The 16,356-nt window shown below is 44.5% G+C and overlaps 1 protein-coding gene across 13 annotated transcripts in view; it reads right to left on the minus strand.

Moving 5' to 3' along the window:
- The window catches only part of FGFR2 (fibroblast growth factor receptor 2), a 121,106-nt gene that overhangs the window by 15,723 nt on the left and 89,027 nt on the right, over positions 1–16,356 (minus strand). For 8 of the 13 annotated variants that reach the window (XM_054660544.2, XM_054660541.2, XM_054660537.2 and 5 more), the window contains 4 exons: positions 9,697–9,847; positions 6,737–6,858; positions 4,406–4,516; positions 2,440–2,630 (listed from right to left, as the gene is read on the minus strand). In XM_054660544.2, the coding sequence (XP_054516519.1) occupies positions 2,440–2,630; positions 4,406–4,516; positions 6,737–6,858; positions 9,697–9,847 (575 nt within the window). Of the gene's footprint in view, positions 1–2,439; positions 2,631–4,405; positions 4,517–6,736; positions 6,859–9,696; positions 9,849–16,356 lie in introns of all 13 variants that reach the window. The other 5 variants (XM_016919500.4, XM_009459347.5, XM_001157390.7 and 2 more) reach the window with 1 other exon arrangement.

Below are 16,356 nucleotides of genomic sequence, written 5' to 3' on the forward strand. Positions count from 1 at the left end.
CACAAGCAGCAACGAGAGGCATTTTTGAAGCACAAACGGATCCTCTTCCTCCCCCTCAGAGGCTTCCATGGCAGTGACAGCAAAGTGCAGCGTCCTGGCATGAGTAAGGCCTTATTCCACTGTTTCCTCCATGGCACCTTTTTCAATATTTTTTTACAACCTTATTTTCATTCCCACATTTACGGTCAATTTCTCTTACTGTCACCCATGGTTCCTGCCTCAGGAGGTCAAGGACTATGTCTCTTCTGGCCACTTCGCTGGAGAGCCTGACCAAGGGCATGAGACATCGGGGGTGCTCTAGGAGTAGATGTTGAAGGATTTAATAAAATGACTGAGCCAGCCCTCCTACCACATTTCTCCTAGTAGCACCACCTTGCTGGGTGCAAAACTGCTTCCCCTATCTCCCACACAGGTAGGGCAGGGAGTGATCAAGACCAGAATATCAAAATAGGCAGCCTACAGATGGGCTACCCTCCCCAGGCTTATTTAGGAAGAGTTCACAGCTGCAGAAAAGGAGGGATGGCACAGTGAGTATCCACCACTGCTGGGTTTGCTTGTTACACCTACTCAATCACTTGCTGTCTCCATGTCCTGCCCCACCTGCCCCCACACACATACACACTTGGGATAGTGAATGGATTGATTATATTTTATGGCTGGACCACTTAAAACTGAGCTGCAGGCATCACTGATACTTCACAAATCTCAATTCTTCAGCGTATTTCTCCTACAACAGATACCACTGTCACCACCCCCTGCAAATTCAACACTGATACAGAAATATAACCAGTAATATTATACAGTCCATATTCAAAGGACACTCACAAATGTCCTTTCTAAGAACTGGCCACCCTCCCCGACCCACAGGATCCAGTCCAGGATCCCACTTTTACACTTAGGAATTGTCTCATCGGCCCCCTTTTATCTGGAACTATCTCCCTAGCAATTTTTGTCTTTCGAGACACTGACATTTTGAAGCGATATCTTGTCAAATGTCCCATGTTCTGGATCTGTCTGGTTGTCTCTGGATGCCAAATAGATTGGCAAACTACCCTACATACACGCACACACACGCACGTGTACATAAACACAATCACAGAAGTCAAAACTGTGTTTAATTAGTTTCCTAAAACCTATATATTGGGAGATTTTTATACGAAAAAGATCTGAAAAAGTCTTAAACTCTAAACTCTCCTGAAAAAATGTTTTTAAAGTTTTTCTTAAATTAAAAAGAAAAAAGGCAAAATCCCGTCTCTACCAAAACAAAAAACAAAAAACACAAAACTTAGCCAGGCATGGTGGCACATCCTCGTACTCCCAGCTACTCAGGAGGTTGAGGTGGGAGGCTCACCTGAACCCAGGAGGTCAAGGCTGCAGTGAGCTGTGATTATGCCACGGCACTCCAGCCTGTTTGAAAGAAAGAAAAAACCATCCAGAACATGGGGTAGCTCTGGGCCATGTTCCTATGTGGCCAGAGAGTAGAGCTGAGGTGCAGCCATCCCTCGAATCTCTGCACTCTGAGTGATCCGCAGGCCTTGGTGGTGTGACTGGCATGGCCCCATGGAGACTTGAGTTTGTGACTCTTCAGGCAACCCAGACCCCCAGTGACAGAGGGTCCACGCCGACCAGAGGATCTCACCTCTTTGGGGACCCAAGGAATTCCTGGCACTGCAATAAACTGCAATGCAGGTAGGAGCAAGGCCCACCTCTGCACAGGAGGCAGCTCCGCCCCTCCGCTTCCCTATGTGTGGGGCTGACAAGGGAGTTTTGGGTCATCCAAAATGCCTCCGAGGACATCTGGGCACCTGTCTAACTACTGTCAGAATAACTGAAATGTTTCAAGTTCCACGGTAAGTGGCATGCCTGGAATGCAGGCAGTCCACCTCAGGGGACCTGGCCAACTTCTAACCACAGAGGGTCACCCGCCAAACGAGACAAAATAAACGCAGAGCTCCAGGACGCAAGGTTACTAAAATACCCCTTTGTTTGACCTTTACTCTTAGAATATTTAATGCCATATCAAACCCAAAACACTAAACACCTAAAGTCTACATTCAAAAACTCAGTAACCACAAAATAAATGAAGCTTAAGAAAAAAAAAAAAAGAAAGAAAGAAAATCATCCGAATTAAAGGGGGCCTTTAAAACCATCCATTTCCCACCTGGAGAGCTGAATTCCGAGGGAAATCACACATGGTCCTGTCTCAAAGAAGAGGTATCTTTTCTGCTCATCTCTGCAGCGATGCTATAGGTTTATGAGGCTGCTTTGGTTTTAAAGAGTTCATTAAACTCAAATGGGAATAACGCAATAAATATTTTCCAGGTTGTACAAGACATGCGAGGGCTTGATCTAGCAAATGAGCATGTCCAAATTGCCTGTTTTCTTTAAAGACATTTTTAGTCGGATTCCACCCAACCAAGTAGAATGTGAAAGACTCACTTTTTGGGAAGCCAAGTACTCCATGCCTCTGGCCAGCTGGTAGGTGCACGACACCAAGTCCTTGAAGGTCATCTGCTCCTCAGGAACACGGTTAATGTCATAGGAGTACTCCATCCCGGGTGGCCTCCGGGCTCGGAGGTATTCTCGGAGGTTGCCTTTAGAGGCATACTCAACTATGACATAGAGAGGCCCTGTTGAGGAAGAAGAGAAGCTCCCTAAAGAGAGAATCCAGGGTCTGCCCTTGGGCAATTCAGCAAAACATTTTTAGTTATTACAACCCATGCTTTTTTTTTTTTTTTTTAAAGTTTAACATACAGCGGCTGGGCGTGGTGCCTCATATCTGTAATCCCAGCCCTTACAGAGGCCGAGGCAGGTGGATCACATGAGGCCAGGAGTTCAAGACCAGCCTGGCCAGCATAGCGAAACCTCATCTCTACTAAAAATACAAAAATTAGCTGGGCGCGGTGACACACACCTATAGTCCCAGCTACTTGAGAGGCTGAGGCAGGAGAATCGCTTGAACCCAGGAGGTGGAGGCTGTAGTGAGCCGAGATCACACCACTGCACTCCAGCCTGGGCAACAGAGCGAGACTTTGTCTCAAAAAAAAAAAAAAAAAGAAGAAGAAGAAAAAAGAAAAAGTTTTAACATACAGAAAAGCACACATAAAAATATGATTATAATCTCTCCAAAACGATAAATAAGCCCTTGGTCATGATAGCCTCAAAAGGCACAGAGACACAGTTGACGTGCTCTTCCCTGTCACTCTCATGCTGTCACCTGCGCCCTCTTGGAAAGCAATGGATCCCTCCACTGTATCCTTTTGGTTCATTTTAACTATTCAATAAGTAATATATTATTTTTAATCACATAAATGAATAATAAAGCTCTTAGAGCTTTGCAACATTTTTTACCCATACATTATCCTTTTGGGCTTGTTGGGCTTATAAAAACAAAACTAGATCATTCCTTTTCACAGCTGCATATACTGTATCGTATAAACACACCACACTTTATTTATCCATTCCCTTATATGCATAGGCATTTGCTTCCAGGTTTCAGCCATAACAAACAGTAGGCAATGAACATCTCTGTACATGTTCCCTTACACACGTGTGCAATAATTTCTCCATGGTATAGACTCGGGGTTGGCAGACTACAGCCTGCAAGCCAAATCCTGCCTACCGCCTGTTTGGGTAATTAAATTTTATTGGCATGCAGCCAGGTCCATTCATTTCTGTACTTCTAGCACTGCTTTCTCACTACTATGGCAGACACGAGAAGTTGCGACAAAGACCATACGGCCCACAAAAGTCTAAAATATCTCTACGACCTCCCTTTACAGAAAAAGTTCGCCAATTCCTATATAGACCTACAAGAGAAATTGCTAAGTCAAAGATAGGCGTTTTCAAGTTTACTAATTACTTAGCAAATTGATTTCAAAGTGCCAGTAAACATTCAATGGAAGAAGCCAGGGTCTCTCTCCCCCAGGGAAAATAACGTATTCCTTCATACCGCTTTCTCCTCTTTTAAGCTATTCTTGGGAGCTCAGCCATCTGTGACCCACAGCAAGATGTGGATTCTTCAATCCCTGTTTTAAGGGAAGAACTTCTCAACCAAAACATAGGATCTTGTTCTGACAAATCTCTCTTAGCACTTACAAAACAAAAACATAAGGAGGCTGCCTTTTCCAAAACCCCCTCCAGGTTATGACCTAGAAACAGCAGGGCCCTCTAGGCCCTCAAATCCAAAGTCACCTGCACCCTCCTTTCCACTGGCCCCCAGGTACGGGCACAGACCCTTCTTTGTGTTCATGGCTAGGAACATCTTCCAATGGGGATTTTAAAAAGAACTTTAAACATGCACACAGGGTGCTCTGGGAGCAGGATCTGGAAGCCCAACCATTTCTAAAATGATTCAATCAAACTGCAGAGTATTTGGGTGAATGCAGTTTTTCCTCCTACTCACCATCCTGTGTGCAGGCTCCAAGAAGATTTATGATATTCTTGTGTTTCCCAATCATCTTCATCATCTCCATCTCTGACACCAGATCAGAAAGGTCTTTCTCTGTGGCATCATCTATGAACAGTAGGCATATTCACAAATCAGTTCATTTCCTCTAACTCATGGGCAGCTACTGTTAGTTGCCAAAGACTTAGTTGAAACAGCATGAAATTGAATTTCAGAATCAGAAAAGATTTTCCAAATCATCTCCCTCATTTTATCGAGGAAGGGACAAAGGCCTACACAGGGAACTGCCTCACTCTGTGTCAAAGAGCTCACTGGGGGGCCAATGGGGCCAAGAGTCAGGACGAGAGCAGGGGCTTCTGACACTAATGCCAGTTCTTTCCTAGACCATGAGATAATCTCATCCTCTGCCATATCTAAGGCGTCTCAGAAAACCACACCAAACTTCATGGTGCCTGAAACCAGCGAGGAGACCAAGGGTAGGGCCATTTCAAATCACTACAGACTTGCTCCCGACCAAGCATTCTTAACCCAGCCCCTCGAGGCCCTTAGAGCGTTCCGAGGTGGGTTCAGACGGTTCCCCATAAACAGGGCCATAAACGTGTGTGCATGTGCATTCTGAGCAGGTAAAGGGCTGCGACTTCTAGTGGCTTCTCAGAGGGCACTGCAGTTCCCATCCTAAGAAAAGTTACATAAACTTCCGCTCTGTAATTTCAAGCAAGAATGGCACAGGTCCCACATACGCGGGCTCGCAGTTAGCTTCTCTTAGATTCTCCTAAGTGGCAAGACTTTCCCATGTGCCCTCTACCTCAAGCTAACTCAGTATGGAAAATCTGGGTTTCCTTTAAAAAAAAAAATGAAATATGGGCATGGATAAGAACCACGTTGCAAATAGTTTTTTAACTTCACAAAAGGAAGATCAATACAAGTGACTGTGTGTGCAAAATTTACACTGATGTATGTGAAGGAGGGAGCCACGGGCCATGAGGAGGGAGGGAGACACAGCTGTGGGCTGTAAGAAAGGACACGCCACAATGGCTTGGGGACTAATATCCTTCTGTGTCCTTACAGGGAAGGCTGCCAGCCTGGGCATCACAAGAGAAAGAGAACTCCCAGACCTCCCTTTTTGCAATATCCCATGTAACTCTGAGCTCCATTAGCAAAACCAGAAGTTCCGCCAAAAGAGATGAGAAGCCTGGGTCCTCCCCACACCTGGCCCTGGTACGCAGCCAGGGGCTGCCTCCGTCAGTGGTGCCATGACACCTGGGGCAAGAAAGCACAGTGTTCCTCCCCGGCATCAGGCTCCAAGGTGGGGAACATCTCAAAGCACTCTAGTTTTCCTTGGGAGTCACTCAGACAAACAGCCTTTTAAAAAACCCAAAAAACAAAACACACATCTTGTTGACAAAGTCCAGCCTGCTACTTCCCCTTGGGAGGGATGTGATGACTATCCCATGAGAACCCACAAAAGAAAGACAAAGCCTAATTCCAAAGCGCCTGCGACATGCCCAGCACCATATCCCAAGGACGGGCCTCTCTGCCTGGAAACGTGGGAAACACTCGGCGTGGGATCTTCTTTCTGAGATCCCTACAAGAGGATTTATAATGTGACCGTTCCCTATAACTCTTCTCATAAAAGAATACTGCAGGACGAATAAGTTAATGGTTAAAAGTTCTTTAAGTTCTTTGGACATGGGCATGAAGCAGGGTTGGAAGGTTAACGTAGAAGTGTTCACAGTCCCACAAACACAACACGACATTTACATCTCAGGGTAATTGTTTATGTGTCCCAGGAGGCTCTGCACCAGCCCTGATCCTGTTCACTCCTTCTCAGCTTCTAAGTGACTCTCCCAGACCAGTGTCATTTCTGCTTTGTTCCTCACGCAAAAGAGAAGGCTTTCTGCTCCCTTACGTCTCTTCGTTCCCTCCAAAAACACAAATTTCCTTGTACTTGTAAAGTTAAGGTTTAAGTCCCAAATCTAACACACCAACTCCTAGCTAATAAATCCAATTATATGTGAGTTGATAATTTCTAAGCACATAAAAATACAGAGAGAATGAAGAATTGTGGTCACGAAGAAGGAGTCAAAGAATAACTCTATGTAGGAAGCTACCGCTTTCTAACAAAACTGGCTTTTCTTTATAAGTACACACAGCTCAAGATAAATAGTCTGTCCGAGATGCTGATTTATACCGAAAACTTCTCAACCCCTAGGTCAACTATGTGCTCTCTGACCCCGTGCCATGATAGAGTTCACATGCCACAAAAGGAACTTTCTTGATAAGACTCTCCACCCAGCCCCTCCCCGAGCCTCCCGCCTCCCCGCTCACCTTTCAACATCTTCACGGCCACGGTGACCGCCTCCTTGGGCTTGTCTTTGTCAATTCCCACTGCTTCTGCCATGACCACTTGCCCAAAGCAACCTTCTCCCAGGGGCTTGCCCAGTGTCAGCCTAAATGTGTAAATAGGGGATTAGCACATAGCATCTGGTGACGGGGTGTAGTGAGGGAAATTCCAGAACTAAATATAAAAATCTTTCAGCGGCTTGCTAAAGCATGGAGTGCTTATCATATGGAACTAATGAGACTTAGGGTACACACGCGCCTGAGTATTTTCCTAGTGACGTTTTAGAGAATGTCAATTACTGGTGGAACAGCTATTAAATTTCACATTGGTATTCTCGGTTTATTTTCTTTAGGGAAGGTATCCTTGCTAGTGCGGTGGTCAGCTTTCCTAAGTGCCAGAGAAGAGCTTTTGATCTTGAGCCAATTAAATATTTGTAATTTAGAATGGCTCAAAGAAAAAACATTAAGACTGTTCTTATTTTTTTGTCCCTGTAAAATGGTGGCTTTAAAATTATTATTCAAATACCAATGGATTTTATGGTCACATTCCTTGCCAAGTTACAGGATATGCCTCTTAAAAGCATTTCAAGGAATCTCTAACTTTTTACTAAAAAGAAAATTCTAAAAAATTGGGGACTTTTTTTTGACATAAGTTTAAAAGTCCTTATGACTACATAAAATTAACAATGAAGAAAATCCAAAGTGAACACCACAAATTAAATTTCTAAGATTACAAGGTCTATGCACATTGGATGAATAGCCATATATTGTCCTTGTGCATTCCAGAAACCAACAAAACGCAAAAGTCTTTAGAATACTTATGAATACGGCTCTTTCTAACTTAAGCATAACACAGCAAAGCATGGAGCTGCCATTAGTAAACAGTATTTATGGTAAGTACACAATAGTTTGCAAAAGTTCAGCATAAAGACTAAGGGCAGCGTGTGCTATGCTGAGGTCATTTTGTTTCTACCCAGAACTAAAATTAAATTTAACATCTTGGCAGAAAATAAATATTTGCATTGGAAAAATGGCTAATTTATGTCCCACTGCCTTGCTACTACAAGCATAACAATCCTTTCTTTGTATAACTTCTGCCTCCGATCTAATAAACTGCTTCTAAATAGCCTTCATTCATTGGAAATCTGTTCCACCTACGTTTGCGCTAAACACTGTTTTGAAATGTTTAGCACTCAGATTTTCCACACTCAGGGTACCCCGGGTGGGAGGTAACAGTTGGGCACATACAGACTTCCACTGTTGACTGTGGTGTCACAGGTGGCAAAAACTATGGACTAAACCCGAAAGCTGCAATTTCTTAAAATATGATCACAACTCCCCAGTTCAGTTATATATATAGGAATGTGCACATAAACCTATCTGTGTATATAATCACACACAAACTAGGGCTGGCGGAGTTCACAAGAAACATCCATTTCTCCACATCCTACAGGTAAAGAAACCATTCTTGGTGTTTTCTCTGGTGCCCCACCAGTAAATGTCCAATTAACATGCCTTGAGTGAATGAATAAGTGAATGAGTGAGTGGTCTTTTCACTACAGTATACAAATCAACTGGAAATTATTTCCATTAACACTCTAACCAAATAATATCCATACAATTATTCAGTCCTAGCTAACGGTACACATCTCTAAATTGGCACTTGGGAAACAAAACTGATGTGACATCACGTGAATCAAAATCAGAAGTGCCAGCCACATAAGCTACCTCTCCCTTCCAAATAGAGCTCATCAGATCAGTCTCTGGAAGAGCTTATCTTTGCATTTCCAAATGTGTATATGTACACATGAGAAGTGTATATAATCTCAGGAGCTACTGAAAATGTCAAGGCAAACAGGGTAGCTGCTTATAAGCAAGTCAAGAGCTTATTCCAGTGTATGTGATGCAGAAGTAGTCAGCATTTCCACCTTCCCGTACTCTCAAGCTGTGACTACAAAAAGTGCCCCAGAAGTGAGTGGACAGCCCTACAATGACCACTGCACTCCCTTTCAGAAGGAGGATCTGGGGGTCGGTCCCTGCCTAGAGGAAGAGGGCTAGGAGCTCAAATTCTGCCCACTGACTCCATGCCCCACACAATGATCCTGCTGAGGTTTGCAGTTCAGAGCTCCCAGGTTACCACCACGTGAAGGGAAAGGAAAGGAAAACTCGCACAAGCCAAGAACTCTGCTCAGTCCTGGGAGGTCTGAACCACCACCCTCATTTTATGAGAATGAATTTCAGAGAATCAGGTGCCTCACCCGAGGTTGCCCAGCCACTGTCTGGCAAAGCCAGGATTCAAATGCAGCCCAACGGAGCTCCAGTACATGGAGTTCAAGCGAGACCAAGAGATACGTAGCCCCAACACCACCCAGGTGGCCATATTTTGACTAAACATCTGATTGGCACACCTCTGTATCATCCAACAAGAAAAATATTATGGATCACAGAAATTAGATGTCAGGTACCATATTTGAAGCTTTTCAGCCCAATATGACATTAATAACCAATGAGAACAGCAACATTGGGTAGCGGTCCTTAAGGCCATTTATATTCTGCATCTAATTTCTCCACAGAAGTGAACAGAGAACAGTCTTGTTCTAGTAACCAAAAGCTGGAATGTCCGATCTGTTTTATAAATTGGATAATTCTACTTTTATTCCATTTGACGGAGTCTGAATTGCCCAGACACTTAAAAAATGATAACCAGATGCCATCTTCTTTGGGGACCAGCCAGGGGCAAGTAGCTCTGCTTTCAAGGAGTTATTTTTTTTTAAATCCGTTCTTTTCTTTTCCAGGAGCTGGTTATTTGAAATACAATCTTACTCCTGCTGACATCATCACACCAAGACCTTTGCGGCTAAGGGTCATAAAAAGAAAATGTTAATCCAATATCCCCATTTATAGCTGAGTCTCCATCCTGGGACACGGCCAAGAGAAGTACTCACTTATCTCTTGGAAACTCCCATTTTGGGTCCTCTGGAAGTTCATACTCGGAGACCCCTGCCAGCATGGGGGTGTCTGCCGTTGAAGAGAGGCGTGTTGTTATCCTCACCAGCGGGGTGTTGGAGTTCATGGAGGAGCTGGACTCAGCCGAAACCTGGATACAAAATGCAAAGACACAGATGTAATCCTGGCTCCATCTGAGAAGGCTGGAAGTCAGCCAGAGCCCAGCCAGAGTATCGAATCTTAGAAAGGAATGGGTTGGGGGCTGGCAGAAGTCAGAAACCAAATTAGAAAACCACTGGAATCTAACTCCTCTGCCCTCCAGTCCATGCAGTACCAGATTTCATCCAAATTGTATGTTCCTATGTTCAGGTTTTTCTATGAAATTTTTCTATACCATCTGATCACAATGTAAATTTTCTTTCTGTCCTAATTCCTCCAGAGAGTCACTTGAGGACATGCAGACAGTCCTCTCTGGCTTCATTAGTGCCTTTATGGTTGTACCTGCACCTGTACTGGAGCCCTGGATAATGGATCTCCACTCAGACCACCCAGATCAGGATCAATGCTGTGCTTATGAAATTCTATGAAAACTTTTAGGAAATTGGCTCTACCATATTTCCTCTGTCTTTGGAAATGTAAAGTGGAATATCTCAAGGAAAGAGTTCTAGGACTTGAATGTGGAAGACATTCAGTAGCTCCGAGTCCCTTTAACTCAAAATAACCCAAGACCCCAGCATTGCGGGCCATTCTTTGTTTCTCCCCAGTCCTTCTGGAAACTTATTGATGGCCAGGCTATTCAGTGGAAATGGGCTGCCTCTTGTCTTCGGTTTCAGAAACCAGTGCACTAAACACGTGGGATGAAGCATCAATGGAAAGAAAATACACCTTTTCCCATAACCACACAAGAGAACTCCTCTCCCACCTGGCAGTACACAGGGCTCCACCGAGTTACTTTCTTGTTTATCCTGATCCATTTCAGTGTGTCTGATAAAATGATTATTTCTTAAATATATCACTGTCCTTTGGCTGGTTTCTATGGAAAAAAAAGACTCACGCAGAGCACACTGGAAGGCCACTTCTGAGGATGACTACGCAATCTTAGTCTGACCACAGGCTGCTTGAACACTGTCTTATTCTAAACCATGAACAAGACTTTGGCCCAAGAGAACAAGAATGTGAAGTTAACCACGATCCATCTCCAAGCAGCCAACTAGCCCACCCTGGGCTCTGTCTCCTGCGTGACTGCCCAGGTGGATAGTACTCCTGGATGTGCTTACAAACGCCTTCAATCACACTGGCAAAGACCAAGTCCAGATGAACAAATTTAGGTGGGATGAACTTTCACAGGTTGGGTCCTGGGCTCTTCTCACAGGGAACCAGAGGACCTGTCCTGTTTGAAAAGCTTTGAATCTCGCCTTTGTAAACCCAGACTTCCCTCAAAGCAGGCTGGAAATTCAAGAAGATGCCCAAGAATAGATTAGGGGAAGAAAATCATTTTAGGATTAGGAAGTTGTTTTCAGTATTAAAATAAAGAAGTGGGCCATTTTTCACATAGAATTCCTATTATCTTTTAAAACGTACATGAGCACTTCCTGAGCCTTCCATTCAATCTTTTGGCAGGGGGTAGTTATTCCTAAACTTCATTATGCAGATAGTATGAGCAACATTTATTCATTGTATGGTCAAAATGTTTTAAAAGCGGGAACTAAAGAATCATTGATTGTGGAGCTGAGATCCTCACACCCAAGTGTCTGGGTTGCACAAGCAAATGGCAGAAGCAAGCGGGAAAAGACGAGAAGGTAAATGTGGGTGCTCCTGGGGAATCCGTCCTGCTCCCCACTGAGGTCACAGACTAGGCATAAGCCCCACCCTGGATGAAACAGACAACTTTAAAGTCCCAGCCATGTGGTATCCAACCTCACTGTAGTGAGCTGACCTCGTCTGCGGGACACAACAGAAGCCAGGAACTTTCAGAGAACATCAAGACTTCCAGTTTGCATTGGTCCACAGGAACATCTCAAGCTCCATCTACAGAGCTCAGAAAGATTCAGGAGTGGGTTTAACGGCCAATAATGCTTCCCCAAATCTTTCTGTCCTCCTAATTCATTCTGCATCAGGGCCGTGTGCTGTGGATGCTTAAGTACGCAGGTGTTTTCAAGACTAAGAAGGTCTTCTGAAAGTTCTTCCCCATGAACAGGCAAAAATCACCACTCATTGCAGGGGGACCTTATGCTTGAGGATATCATGGGCAAGAAGCTCCAGCCAAACTAGTAAGAACCGGCCGGCCAGGCACGGTGGCTCACGCCGTAATCTCAGCACTTTGGGAGGAGGAAGCGGGCAGATCACTTGAGGTCAGGAGTTTGAGACCAGCCTGGCCAACATGGTGAAACCCTATCTCTACTAAAAATAAAAAAAATGAGTCGGTTGTGGTGGTAGGCGCCTGTAATCCCAGCTACTCGGGAGGCTGAGGCAGGAGAATCGCTTAAACCCAGGAGGCAGAGGTTGCAGTGAGCTGAGGTTGCACCACAGCACTCCAGCCTGGGCAACACAGCAAGACTCGGTCTCAAAAAAAAAAAAAAAAGAGGCCTAGCAATGGGACGACTTCCGCAAACGGCCAGGGTCTGGCAGGTTGTACAGCCAGAACACTCTGCACGGCCTGCAGCGTAGCCCCTCATCACTGGATACCAGTTTCCAGGATTCCACTATGGGGTGCATAGGAAGCTGCAATCAATAGAGGAGTGGGAACCGATTAAGCAATTGCTTGGGACCGCAGTCCTGGATGACGTTAACACCCAGCAGAGGCAGAGGCATGGCTGGGCTTCTGTGCCTCCTCCCTGAAAATCACCGCTCTCATCAGTGAGGCTCACAGAATAGGATGTGGGGAAGGCAGCTGTCCCACAGCGAGGTGTGAGAACAAGGGCACTTAAAAGTTTCTGGAAGGATATATAAGAGACTTAGCAGTGATCACCTGTGGGCAGAGAGATTAGGAGTTGAGAGAGGGGGTAGAAAATACATTTTATTTCAGAACTTTCTAGACCATTTGGATTTTATGACCATGTGTATGTAATTCTTTTATGTTCTAGAAGAAGTACTTTATTTAACAAAAATATTTTTTAGAATAATAAGGATCTGAGCTGAGGCATGAACAACGGAAAAGAAAACGAAGGGCATATGCTTGAAATATGCTGACTTCTAAAATGAGTGAAAAGTTACAAGATCACTGCTTTCGGCCCTTCCTTCTGCTACCAGGCTAGGTTTTGCGGCATCTCTGCATCCTTCGATGTGGGCAACAGCCAATCCCGTTGCTGCCCTTCCTGTACTCATCATTCACAACATGAGGCCCCGCATTAGGCAGGCTGCATCCTGACCAACTGCAACAACATGGGGACTGTGCGGTCAGATTGTCAGGGTCCCTGTCCCAGTTTCAGCACTCACTCACTGTGTGAGCTTTGGGAAATCACTTAACCTTTCTAGACCTGGGTTTCCTCATCTGTTAAAAACAAGACAGGGGCCAGGCAGAGTGGCTCACACCTGTAATCCCAGCACTTTGGGAAGCCAAGGCGGGCAGATCTTCTGAGGTCAGGAGTTCGAGACCAGCCTGACCAACATGGTGAAACCTTGTCTCTACTAAAGATATAAAAGTTAGCCGGGCATGGTGGTGAGTGCCTGTAACCCCAGCTACTGGGGAGGCTGAGGCAGGAGAATTGCTTGAACCTGGGAGGCAGAGGTTGCGGTGAGCCGAGATGGTGCCACTGCACTGCAGTCTGGGCGACAGAGCAAGACTCCATCTCAAAAAAGAAAAGAGGAGACAGGAACAGGTCCAACTGCACAGCATTAATGTGACGATAAAATGAGGGAAAAAAAAACTGATGAAGTGCTTAGTGCTAGGCCTGGCACTAAGAGCTCAGTTAATGTCTGCTACCAACACTGCAATATTTTCTCTTAGTCCCTTTAGAATCATTTGCTGCCCAGATCTGAGAGAACAGACAAAGGCACTTCTCTCTGGGTAACTTGGAGCGTTTGGAGCCTAGGGTGGTTCTGTGTGTATGATACAGTCAGTCCTCCGTATCTGTGGGTTCCGCATTCATGGTTTCAACCAATCATAGATCAAAAATATTTGAAAGATAATTAATAAAAAATAACAATACAACAATTTTAAAATACAAATAAAAAACAATACAGTATAACAACTATTTACATAGCATTTACAACGCGCTAGTTATTACAGGTATCACTAGAAATGACTAAGTATATGAGAGGATGTACACAGTTCATATGCAAATACTACACCATTTTAAATAAAGGTCTTGGGCATCCACAGATTTTGGTATATTCGGGGTTGTTAGAACCAATCCCCAACGCATACCAAGGGACGATTGTACTGTCAAACTGTGTGCAACCAGGAAGATAACCCAGTGACATTAAGGGCTGACTGCAGAAGATATGCCTTAGTGGGCATGTCTGATTTGCCAGATGAGGCCCTCTGCTCACTGCCAGGATGGGCTGGGGTTCTAGAAAGCAGGAGATGAAGAATCCAGGAGTCAGGGAATCATCTCAGGGCAGGAGGAAAACTGGACAGTAAGAGGGTCCTAATGACAAATATGGCTTAGGGGTTACCTCAGAAGAGAAAAATTTAACATTCAGTCTGAAGTTCACCCCTCTGTGGCTCACCCATGACCCTAAAGGAATCTGCATCCACAAACCCCTGGCAAAAGTTCACATGTATCTACACCATCCCCCAAACAGACTGTCTCGAGAAGATTTTCATGTGACAGCTTTTCAAATGGAAAGCCTAAAAATAAATAAATAAGAAAACCTTTATCAACTTTATTGTCATTATTATTAGAATTTTAAAAATGAGGTCTACAAGAAGGATGACTTACGGGAATTTTGTTCAGATGAAGTACGGAGATTCAGATTAAATGTACAAACCTGGAAAATACTTTTATAAGAACGCGAAAGGGGGGAAAAGGGTAAGAAAACGTGCAAAGTCTAAGAAACTATAGAATTTGATTGCTCTGTCTACTGAGGTATATCTTAATTTTACCTCCATGCATTTTTACTATGCTTTTAAAATCCCCTCTGGGGCTATAAAATACGGCTGGCTTTCTCTTCATTCCCTTCGACTCCAAGAGCGAGCCCGTGTTGGGGGCTTGGCCCGATCCTGGGCAGGCCATTCCCCTGTGGGACTCCATGTTTTACTGGGCATCTTTCCTCTGAATCAGGAACCTCAAATAACTCCCACTGCTCATCTCTGAAATCCTTCTACTTCTTTAGCACTATTAAATTCTCTTTTCTTTTGCACAAAATCATAATCTTCCTTATTCTTCAATTCCTACCTAGAAACTTCAATTCCAGAGTTTCCTTCCTAACCAATTTTAATATATTCCCTTGTTAGTGATAAGTGAGTTACTTATAAACAATCAACACGAACACTCTAGTAAACTGTTTTCCCACTCCCGAATCTTGGCAGGCATTTTTTTTTAAGCACGTATTTTCACAGACTCCAATTCCATTTTCCTCACTTTCCGGAATCTCTCTAGCATGTGCCATAAGTCAAGCTTTTAAGTAAATGTGCTTTTCATACATTTCCATAGTACATATGGGAGATTAAGTGAGGAAGTGTTTTTTTTTTCCTTTCTTTTTAAAGGGCCACCAAGAAACAGTGTTATCTGTTTCTTTTTTTTTTTTTTTTTTTTTTGAGACAGAGTTTCACTCTCATTATCCAGGCACGATCTTGGCTCACTGCAACCCCCACCTACCGGGTTCAAGTGATTCTCCTGCCTCAGCCTCCCAAGTAGCTGGGATTATAGGCATGTACCACCACGCCCAGCTAATTTTGTATTTTTAGTAGACACATGGTTTCATCATGCTGGTCAGGCTGGTCTCGAACTCCTGACCTCAGGTGATCCACCTACGTTGGCCTCCCAAAGTGCTGGGATTACAGGTGTGGGCCACTGCGCCTGGTCTAACAGTGTTATCTCTTTATACTGAATTAAACTTACCATCTAGAGGGGATTTCTCAGAGAACAGAGCAAGCAGAAGCAAAGATGTTCCAGGGAGAAGAGATGAATTAATACTTGTGTGTTTATTGCCCAGGACTAACAAACACACTTGGACCACAGCCTGCCAAACAGGCCCTGTGACTCTTAGGCTGCAAACCACCTTCCCCCACAAGAACACGAGGCTGGCATTAACATACTTCTGCTCTAATATAAGCCTTGCCCACTACTCCCCTATGGCCAAACAAAATGCTTTCACCACCGCAAGCTGGGTGCCTGAGATAAAGCTTCAAAGGCTTCTGAAGTTGCATTTTTAATTCCTCCATAACAAAACTTAGGTAATTAGGCAAGGCAGTTCATCAGACACTCACTTTTCTCCCATAGCGAGTCTCTGCCTCCCGCAGGCCTTTCCCTGGGACTCTGCGAGTAAACCTATCAGAGCCATGACGCACCAGCCCCAGATGCGCTGGCTCTGCTCGAGAGATCGCATCAGCCAAGGTCCAGGTCAGATCTTGGGCAAACTGTCATGTCCTTTGGAGGCTAAGAGAGGAGAAAAGGGAGCAGCGAAATAGGGGCAGGGAGGGTGAGGTGCCCACATGAAAGGGCAGATTCCAGTTAAGTCATCCGTGACCACTCTAATTACCCAAATGTTTTCTG

Source organism: Pan troglodytes, chromosome 8, assembly GCF_028858775.2.
Source record: "Pan troglodytes isolate AG18354 chromosome 8, NHGRI_mPanTro3-v2.0_pri, whole genome shotgun sequence".
NCBI classification, from domain to species: Eukaryota; Metazoa; Chordata; class Mammalia; order Primates; family Hominidae; genus Pan; species Pan troglodytes.